This window comes from Apium graveolens, chromosome 10, assembly GCF_009905375.1.
Source record: "Apium graveolens cultivar Ventura chromosome 10, ASM990537v1, whole genome shotgun sequence".
Taxonomy (NCBI): domain Eukaryota; kingdom Viridiplantae; phylum Streptophyta; class Magnoliopsida; order Apiales; family Apiaceae; genus Apium; species Apium graveolens.
In genome coordinates this window covers 90,642,697-90,653,709 of record NC_133656.1, presented here as the reverse complement: position 1 = coordinate 90,653,709, position 11,013 = coordinate 90,642,697, and the positions used below count along the sequence as shown (strand labels likewise).

The window sequence follows — 11,013 nt, the reverse complement described above, 5'->3', positions numbered from 1 at the left end:
ATCATCACCACTACTCAGAACCCATCTGAAGAATTTAGATAATTCCTCCTTTGTAGACCATATCCCTGACCATAAGAGGCTTGATCCTTGTCCTCTAATATCTTTCAATACATGAACATTAGGAAAACATCTTCCTTTGAACACTCTTGCCACCTAAGAGTTCGGATTTTACATAAAGTTCCAAATGTGCTTACCGAGCATAGCAATGTTGAAGTCAGGAAGACTTCTGAAAGCCAAACCATCTTTACTCTTCATATAACTCATGTTATTCCAAGAAATTCAGTTCAAGCCTTTCTGAGTGTCACCTTTACCCGATCTCTACCAGTAATTATTGAACATTTATTCGAGTTCATGGCAGATGGATGTAGGAAGTAGAAAATAAAACATAATGTATGATGGAATGGATTGAACCATATTTTTTATTAACACTATTTTACCACCTTGATAAATCTTGGAGTTGGACATATAACTTAGAGCCATCTTACCTCACAATGACATCACAGTATCTAATTTATTCTAGAAGGAGTTGGTTAGAAATTGTAACAAACTTTTTCCTTTCTTCTTTTTTGTATAAAACAGATAGTCCTTGCTAGCTTAGAAGTTAAGTAACTTGTATGAACATTCAGCTATATATACAACTTTGAGCTCCTCTCATCTTCTTTGATATATCAATAGCTTGGTTCCAGATTTACTGTTTTCACATGGTATCATAGCGCATTGGATCCATTTCAATGGGATGATTGAATTGCAGAGATTGGAGATCGTTCTCGATGGACGATCAGTTCATTTTCCTCGATAATTTTTGGTTTATTTTTTGATCTACACTATTTTCTGATTATTTTTTCCGATTTCAGCATCAATTTCTTGATCTTCATGATCTCTCTCAATCTTTTGTAGTTTACAAATTCTCGTCATCCTGTGTATCATAGATACTCTTGTTTGAGATCTTAACTAATCTGCAATTCAGAATCTCTCTAATTGTTTGTTGATCAACAACTGTTTGATCAAATTCCACAAAGTAAACTGTTTGATTCTCGTTTCTCGTACATCAACTGATCATACTTTGTTCTCGTTGTGATCTGCTTTTGATTAATTCTTTCACATTGTTATTCTCTGTTCTTGTAAAACACTCATGGCTGAATCCTCAAATGCTGAACAAGCTTCTCTCAATAACTCTCAAGATAATCCGTATTATCTGCAATCATCTGATTCTCCTGGTATGAAATTAGTCAGTGATCCATTTGATGGAACTGGCTTTGGAAATTGGAAAAGATCTATGTCTATAGCATTATCTGCCAGAAATAAATTAGGCTTTGTTGATGGTTCGATAACAAAACCTTCAAGTAACTCTCAGTTGCTCAAAAGTTGGTCTCGATGTAACGATATGGTTATCTCCTGAATTTTGGGAGCTTTGTCTAAATCCATAGGTCGTAGTGTGATATATTCTACCTCTGCTCATGAAATGTGGAGTGAGTTAGAGGAAAGATATGGAGTATCGAATGGAGCACAATTGTTTAGTCTGCATAAGGAAATAGCTGAGATCTCACAAGGAAATTGCAACGTTGCTGAATATTTCACCAAACTCAAGATGTTATGGGATGATGTTGATTCTCTGTGTCTAATTCCGGTGTGTAGTTGTGGCTGCACTTGTGGTGCATCTCTAAAATTGTCAAAATTTCAACAAGATCAGCATATGATCCAGTTTCTGATGGGATTGAATGATTCTTTTACTGTCATAAGGGGCTCAAATTTGATGAAATCACCTCTGCCTTCACTTGGACAGGTTTATAGTCTATTATTACAGGAAGAAACTCAGAGAGAGATTCATGTCAATACTCATTTCCATGCTGATTCTGCTTCTCTAGCTGTCAACTCATACAGACCAGGACAATATACAGGTTATAACAGGAAGACCGCTGATGCTAAAAAGGCACATTGTAACTATTGTAAGAAGCCTAGCCACACAATTGATAAATGCTTCAAATTACATGGATTTCCACCAGACTTTAAATTCAATAGAAATTTTCCGAATCAGAAGAAGGTGGTTGCTCAAGTTGAAATTTCGGATTCATCATCAGTTGCATCATCAGTTGGGACTGTTAATTCTGGCACCAACACTGGATCTTCTCATGCCCATACAGGGAATAATTATGCACTACCTCATAACATATCACCTGACATCTACTCACAGCTCCTGAATCTACTCAAAGCAGCTCAGCAATCAGATTCTAATGTCAGTTCTGCAAATTTTGCAGGTAACATATCTGTCCTACCTTCATTTGCTTGCTTGTCTGACTCTCAACATGTGAACTGGATACTGGACAGTGGAGCCAGTGATCACATGTGTTCGCAAAAGAATTTATTCATCACTCTAACCTTATTATCAAATCCTATTCATATTTCTTTACCTAATGGAGATTTGATCACTATCTCGTATTCTGGAACAGTACCTTTGATATATGACATCATATTACATTATGTATTATATGTACCTCACTTCAAATACAACTTATTATCCATCAGTAAATTGACAAGTCATTTGAATTGTACTATCCAATTCACTTCTGATTCTTGTTTTCTACAGGGCCCTTCTCTGAGGAAGCCACTGGAAATTGGTAATTCCCAGAGAGGCCTCTATCTGTTGATTTTGACTGGAAAACCTTGCTCTTCTCCACCTGCTTTTTACAGTTATTTCAGTTGTAATAGAACTAGTGATTCAGCTTTACTTTGGCACACTAGATTGGGGCATTTACCTTTGTCAAAACTCAGTTCCTTTTATAATATAGACAAACAAAGTGCTGATGTAATTTCTAAATGTGGCATTAGTGCTAAAGCTCGTCAATGTAAACTACCTTTTCCTAGAAGTACCATTCATTCTACAGAAAAATTTCAACTGATCCATGTCAATTTATGGGGTCCTTACTATATTCAAACCTATAATAAGTATAGGTATTTTATTACCATTATCGATGACTTCACTCGTACTACCTAGACTCATTTATTGAGTTGTAAGAGGAATGCATTCGAGTTTATTAAATACTTTGTGTCAATGGTTCAGACTCATTTTCATTGTAAAGTACAAACCTGTAAGGCATGTGTCATAGCCTATTTGTATATTCGAGGATTTAACTCAACTCAAATAAGAATGTAATAAGTAAATAGTGGATCTATCGTCAAAGAGATCTCGCAAAGTAACATATGTCAAAGGATTCAGAAACAAGGTTCATCTACAGACTTGAGGAATTAATTCACTAGAATAAGTTCAAGAAATTGATCAAGCCTCAGTGATCCAATTCAAGATTGTGGATTTAATCAAGTGACAGAGATCTCGCCAGGGTATCAGATAATTACAAGGATTTAATCTGAAGAAAATCAAGTATCAAAGTCAAGACATGAAGAAACGTCACGGAAGTTAGTCACTCATGAACCAGAAAGTACATCGAGTGTCAACATTGAAGTGATGGAATTAATTCATAATTCTCAGTGATTTTCAGAAGATTTTCAAAAGAATGGTTGCTGCTCAAGATTAATATTAATTCTCTATTAATTAATTAAGTCATATAATTTAATTAAGAAAATAAATTATATCTGCAAAGATTAATTTATTGATTAATTGAATTAATTGATTAATTAATTCTGAATTAATATTCAGGATTTTCAGAATTTTAATTGGATTAAAATATGTTTTAAATCAACAAGACAATTGAAAATGAACTAGCATGACAATCTGGATTGTCATACCGATTGTCATGCCAGGTCATTTCAGTTGTCTCACCGAAAGTTCTACTGGAAGGAGATAGTCTTGCTAGTTCAATCAGATTATCATGCTAGTACAACAGATAGTCATACCGAAAGTCATACTAGTACAACTGATTGTTATACCGAAAGTTCTACTGGTTCAGCATATTGTCTTGCTAGTTCAACCGATTGTCATTCCAGTTCAAGTGATTCTATTGATTGAATTATAAAGATAGGAGCAGCAGAAGTCATTCTTTATCATCCAACTCAAGAATAAAACACAGCATCCGCAACAAAATATTCCATTTTCATCTGCTGAATTCAAGATCACAATTTCTAGTTTTTAAGTTAAATCCAAACCACTAGAAATCTTTATCTTGTTCTTGTGTAACTATCTAGCGGATCAAAATCCCTAGAACTTTATCTCAAATTGCGTTTAGCATTTGAATCTTTTTATTGCAAAAATAGAAAAAAGTTCATGTCGAATTTATTCTAGATTTGTGATAATTAATTTGAGATTAATTCCTTGTAATCGATACCATTGTTGTAACACCCTTCAAGTTTAATAATATTCTTATTTAACTTGAATTTTGTTTCAATTTTTATTCTGCACTTAATTCGATTATTCGTTATTGTTTGTATTCAACCCCCCTTCTACAAACACATTGGGACCTAACAATTGGTATCAGAGCCTTCTGATTAACGAACAAATTAAGATACTAGACTTTTTGTGATTTTTCAACTCCTTGAATTTTTATTTATTCAAAAATTCATAATGACTTCACAAAAAGTTGGAACCATTAAAATTCCACTATTTGATAAAGAAAAAATTATATCATGTGGAAGAAGAAGATGCTCTTGTTTTTACAAGTTGCAAATCCCAAATATCTGAACTTGTTAAAGAAGGGTCCAACAACTCCAATGGTTATTGAACCAGAGGTGATAGTAGATGATGTTGTGATTACCAAAGCTAGAACCTATCCAAAAGAGCCTGATGATTTTTCTCCTGCTGAAAAAGAAGAAGCCTCCTTGGATGCCAGCCTTCAATTAATATTAATTGATTCCCTTGATCCCTTGATGAACAGACATGTGATGAACTGTAAAAATTCCAAACACATATGGGAAACTATTGAGGTGATTAATGAAGGCACAGAGGAAGTTAGGGAGAACAAGTTGGAGATCCTAACCTCTGAGTATGAACATTTTAAATCCAATCCAGGAGAAGGAATTACTGAAGTGTTTGAGAGGTACAATGCGTTGATCAACAACCTGAACATAAATGGAAAATATTATTCAATCAGGGAGGTCAACAAAAAGTTCCTTTTAACACTGCCAACTCATCTTGAGCATAGAATCACTGCCATAAGAGAAGCTAGAGATCTAAGTGAGATTTCTTTGGATAGACTCTATGGTGTGTTAAAAAGTTATGAGTTGGAGCAGATTCAGCAGAAGGAAGTCTACGGGAAAGATAGAATGGTCAGCACATCTACTGCTCTTGTAGCTGAAGGTCAATAACAACAACAATCTCAACAGTTAGAGAGAATGGTACAGTTTTCCAAGGCTAAGGAAAATGGGTTAGTAGCAGAATATGATCCTCCTACTACAAATCAATCCAGTGATGATTTTTATTCCTTGGAAGAGCTGGAGCAATTGGAAGATGAGTTAATGGCCCAAATTGTCAAGAGATTCTCCAATGTCAGATTCACGAGAAATCCCAAGTTCAAGTACAAGTCCAACTACAACAGATTCCAGACAGGTGGATCTTCATCCTCTAACACCAGCAGTGGTGGATACAAAACAGGGATGGTTGATCGGTGCACCATTAGATGCTATAACTGCAATGAGTTGGGACACGTTGCCACAGAATGCAGGAAGCCAAAGCAAGTAAGTAAGAACTCTTATGATTCAAATCAGAAGAGTAACTCTGAAAGGGCTTATCTGGCAAAAGGAAGAAGCTGGGATGATACTGATAGTGAAGATGAAGAAGAAGGGAATCTTGCTCTTATGGCTATTGATAGAAAAGATTCATCGTCAAGAAAAGAGGTAAAATATACTGATGCTGAATTAGTTTATCATCTAGGAGATAACTTAGATTGTGCTCGTCGTGATAATTAACTGTTAAGTAAACATATCAAAGACCTTGAGAAAGAGGTCAATGAATTAAGACTTGTGCACATTAATCAAGACAAGTTAAAAGAACAAGTATCTTTTCTAGAGAATAGAGTTAACTGTTATAGACAACTCGAAACTATTCTCAAAGACAAGATCACCGGTCCTGATACTAAGGTTAGAGCCTACTTCAATTCTTGTTCGAAGGCTAAAGAGTTCTACAGTAAGTAAGCTGTTAATCAAACATCTGGAATAGGTTATTATTACAATGCTGCTATTGGAGAATTAGGCATAAACTCCCCTCCTCATGTATGTGCTAAAGGTACGGAAGTACCACATGTGCTTAAGGGTGTTGATGAACCCCTCTATAAAGCATCAATTGCTGAACCATTTGATGCGACCTCTTCTATTATTCAAGAAGAAATATGTGCTGAAGATCATGCTAATGAGAAGGTTGTTTCCGAGTCAAGTGTGTCGAAAGTTCCAGTCAAAGTTGTGAAAGCAACTGAGACTAACTCAGACATACATGAGTTGGATAACAAAAATGTCATGTCTACCATGCATAAATTGCCTGTTATTAATCACTCTCATAAAGCATGTGGTGTTGCTAATTGTATGTCTTATGCTTTTAATTTGATGTATGCTTATTTTAATGGTAAGTATGTTTCTAGTGATAAGACTACTCCTCGTCAGCATGTGAATAATAAGAAGCATGATAGGTCTAAGACTGCTAGTCCTTCTAAGGCTAGAAAGGAGACATTTGTGCCTAGGCCTAAACAGAAATTTGTTAAGGCTGTTTACAAGGTCAAATATTCAGTCATTGAGAAAGTTGAGACCATTAAATTTAAAAATGTTGTTTTCCTGACAAAGGACAATTCTACAAGTATGTCGGGCCCAACCAAGTTTGGGTTCCGAAGAAGGTCTAATCCATTTGTAGTGCAGGACATTAAATAGGTGGAACCGATAGTGTGGATTCGTGACAGTGGATCGTCAAAGACATATGACCGGAGATAGAGCCCTGCTATCAAATGTGGTTGAGAAAGCTGGCCCACTAGTTACCTTTGGAGATAACAGCAAAGGTTTATCTGAGGGATATGGCTGTTTGCAAGCTGGGAATGTTATCATTGAAAATATATTTATTGTGCTAGGTTATTATCAGGAAGCAGTATCTAACATATAGCACCAGTGACGAGACTTGAGAATATTACGACATATCAGGCACCTGATGCACATTACACTTGGAATTGGACTCTAGTAAGATGTATACAAGTGTACTCCTGGTTGGTGAGTCAAAAGAGGAAGTCAGTGCACCACAGTTCATAGACTTTACAGGTGCAGATCTATTGGACTATGCAATCTCTTCTTCACAATCTCACTTCAGGTTGGTATGAACTAGTGTACTACTCAAGCAGTCGTCAAGAACATGGTATGGCACTCTAACTGAAGTTACAGTTTAATATGAACTAGTAGAGTCATCATATTAATAACTCTCTTATCACTAGGCACAAATATATTGTTTTATATGTGCAGACAGTTTTAGGAGAAAATCAAACTTCTTTCTATATTAGTGATTTCTTATTTCATATAAAATCCTTTGAAATCACTATTGTACATCATTTATCTCAAAAGATTAAATGTATAATTTTTATTAATTATAGATCCTAAGTACATTTTATCTCTATATTGCCATATGTTCTGTGATACAGGTTCAGTCTCCAATGGCTTTCTTTCATTGACAGTCATGAGGTTGAAAACCCACAACTTTTATCCCAGATTGTAAAGACAAACACAGAAACAGAACCCACCAACACTCTCTTACCACTAAATGTAGTATGAATGAGCGTGAGGGAGATAGTGCCTTAGTGCACCACATAAGGAAGGTTCTGAAGTCAACTCAGTAGCTCTGTCTCCTACATAGATGAGTAGTATTTAAACCGAGACAACTGCTAGCCCCCATACATCTTCTCAAAAAGATGTAATGGCTGAAAAGGCACAAAAATAGTTACTAGATTCATTCTCTCAACAGGGTGCGTCTATTGAAATTTGCCTGTCGGCCAGGGTATCCGATGTAGTGTCACCACCTCAAACATAAACAATTCTTGATGCACAAGGAAATGTTACACACACAAAGGATGAGTTGACGGAAACAAGAGTTTCGACCATTTTAAGGTCAGATTCGATTGTTCAAGGTTCGTTAATGGACCAATTGCCTTTACTGGTGTTAGGAGAGGATACTGATCCAAAAGCCATATGTCAGTGGTCAGTGTCTACCTCCCCAGGCTTAAATCCCTTGGATGCATCTGCAGATAGTGAATCTGACATAGGTACAGATCGGCAACTTGTTGACAATGATTCAGATATTACCTGATGAGTCACAAGGAAATGTCTTCACAGACATTAGAAGGGAACTTTGATCTTTATGCTAAATTCGTTGGATCATTGTTTACCTTCCCATAATTCAAATCTGGAACCCTAAAAGGGAAACTAGCAACTTGTAGATTATGACTCAGATTCATCTGACGAGTTTAACAAGGATGGGGATTTGCGAACTCCCATTGCACCACCTGTGACCTCCTTAAGGATGGTTAAGGTGATTTTCCTTGCAGGTACAGCTGAATGTTGGAGCTATGAGAGGAGTCACTTGTGAGAATGAGTGTAAACACGAGTGGAGAGAAGAGTGAAACACATGTGAGGTACACTAAAATAGAATCACACACTCACAGTGAGGAAGAAAGAGAAACTACTTGTTATTTCTTTTCCAACCAAGTGAAACATGAGAACTCCTTCAGACAACGGCATACATTCCTTCTCAAAGGGGGAGATAAAAGCTTAAGTAATAGTTTGGAGGATTCCTCAACTAAGGGGGAGAAATAGCAGGGAGGAAGAAAAAGATCCTACATATGTACACTACACCACACCATTGTTGTTTGTAACTACGGATCCTATTGTACGGGAGAGGTGGTAAACACAAGGTGATTTCCTAGTAAGGGAAGAAGCTGTTTTCTAAAAGGTGAGTACCATTGGTTTTTATCTGCGGATCCTATTGTACGGGAGAGGTGGTAAACAAAGGTGATCTTCTTTAATCAGTTGATTCTCATAGGGGGAGAAGCAAGAGAGATATGTGATTCTCAACAGGAAATGTGGTTGTACAAAAGAAGATGAAACTACTTGAAGATATGTTCAGTCTAGAGGAACATCTATTTGGAATCTGGAAAATGTTAAATGTTATCCAGAACTTTTCTGCTATTTACTTTGCATTTCTGTTTATATCATTTTCTTATTTGTTAGTTGAGTTATCCTCTAGGTATTTGTTGTTATTGTCTAACAAACAAATAGGGGGAGATTGTAAGGCATATGTCATAGCCTATTTGTATATTCGAGGATTTAACTCAACTCAAATAAGAATGTAATAAGTAAATAGTGGATTTATCATCAAAGAGATCTCGCAAAGTAACATCTGTCAAAGGATTCAGAAACAAGGTTCATCTACAGACTTGAGGAATTAATTCACTGGAAGAAGTTCAAGAAATTGATCAAGCCTCAGTGATCCAAATCAAGATTGTGGATTTAATCAAGTGACAGAGATCTCGCCAGGGTATCAGATAATTACAAGGATTTAATCTGAAGAAAATCAAGTATCAAAGTCAAGACATGAAGAAACGTCACGGAAGTTAGTCACTCATGAACCAGACAGTACATCGAGTGTCAACATTGAAGTGGTGGAATTAATTCATAATTCTCAGTGATTTTCAGAAGATTTTCAAAAGAATGGTTGCTGCTCAAGATTAGTATTAATTCTCTATTAATTAATTAAGTCATATAATTTAATTAAGAAAATAAATTATATCTGCAAAGATTAATTTATTGATTAATTGAATTAATTGATTAATTAATTCTGAATTAATATTAAGGATTTTCAGAATTTTAATTGGATTAAAATCTATTTTAAATCAACAAGACAATTGAAAATGAACTAGCATGACAATCTGGATTGTCATACCGATTGTCATGCCAGGTCATTTCAGTTGTCTCACCGAAAGTTCTACTGGAAGGAGATAGTCTTGCTAGTTCAATCAGATTGTCATGCTAGTACAACAGATAGTCATACCGAAAGTCATACTAGTACAACTGATTGTCATACCGAAAGTTCTACTGGTTCAGCAGATTGTCTTGCTAGTTCAACCGATTGTCATTCCAGTTCAAGTGATTCTATTGATTGAATTATAAAGATAGGAGCAGCAGAAGTCATTCTTTATCATCCAACTCAAGAACAAAACACAGCAGCCGCAACAAAATATTCCATTTTCATCTGCTGAATTCAAGATCACAATTTCTAGTTTTTAAGTTAAATCCAAACCACTAGAAATCTTTATCTTGTTCTTGTGTAACTATCTTGCGGATCAAAATCTCTAGAACTTAATCTCAAATGGCGTTTAGCATTTGAATCTTTTTATTGCAAAAATAGAAAAAAGTTCATGTCGAATTTATTCTAGATTTGTGATAATTAATTTGAGATTAATTCCTTGTAATTGATACCGTTGTTGTAACACCCTTCAAGTTTAATAATATTCTTATTTAACTTGAATTTTGTTTCAATTTTTATTCCGCACTTAATTCGATTATTCGGTATTGTTTGTATCCAACCCCCCCTTCTACAAACACATTGGGACCTAACAAAACCATACATACTGACAATGCTTTAGAGTTAGGTCTCAGTAAGGTTATTAGTGAGTTCTTTCTTTCACAAGGTATTTTACATTAAACAACTTGTTCTCACACACCACAACAAAATGGTGTTGTGGAACGTAAGCACAAACACTTACTTGAAACTTCAAGAGCTTTGTTATTCCAATCTAAATTACCAAAACAGTACTGGGGGATTGTGTTCTAACTGCAACATATTTGATTAATCGATTTCCCTCGAAGCTCTTATCTTGATGTTCACCTTATGAATTGTTGTTTGGGAGCAAGCCTGATTGTTCAAATATAAAACCATTTGGTTGTTTGAGTTATGTGTGTACAACCAAAGTTGGGAGGGATAAATTTTCACCAAGGGCAATACCTTGTGTATTTCTAGGATATCCATATGGGAAGAAAGCACATAAATTTCTCAATCTTGAGAATAGATCCATTATTATATCACGATATGCAGTTTTTCACGAGAAT

At 35.5% G+C, this 11,013-nt stretch overlaps 1 protein-coding gene across 1 annotated transcript; it reads left to right on the top strand.

The window, feature by feature from the left end:
* The first annotated feature begins 573 nt into the window (after positions 1-573).
* Positions 574-3,396, top strand: LOC141689087 (uncharacterized). Its single transcript, XM_074493262.1, has 2 exons — positions 574-2,255; positions 2,585-3,396. Exons 1-2 carry the CDS (start codon positions 1,463-1,465, stop codon positions 2,617-2,619), a joined length of 828 nt encoding a protein of 275 aa, XP_074349363.1. The 5' UTR covers positions 574-1,462; the 3' UTR covers positions 2,620-3,396.
* The last annotated feature ends 7,617 nt before the right edge of the window (positions 3,397-11,013 follow it).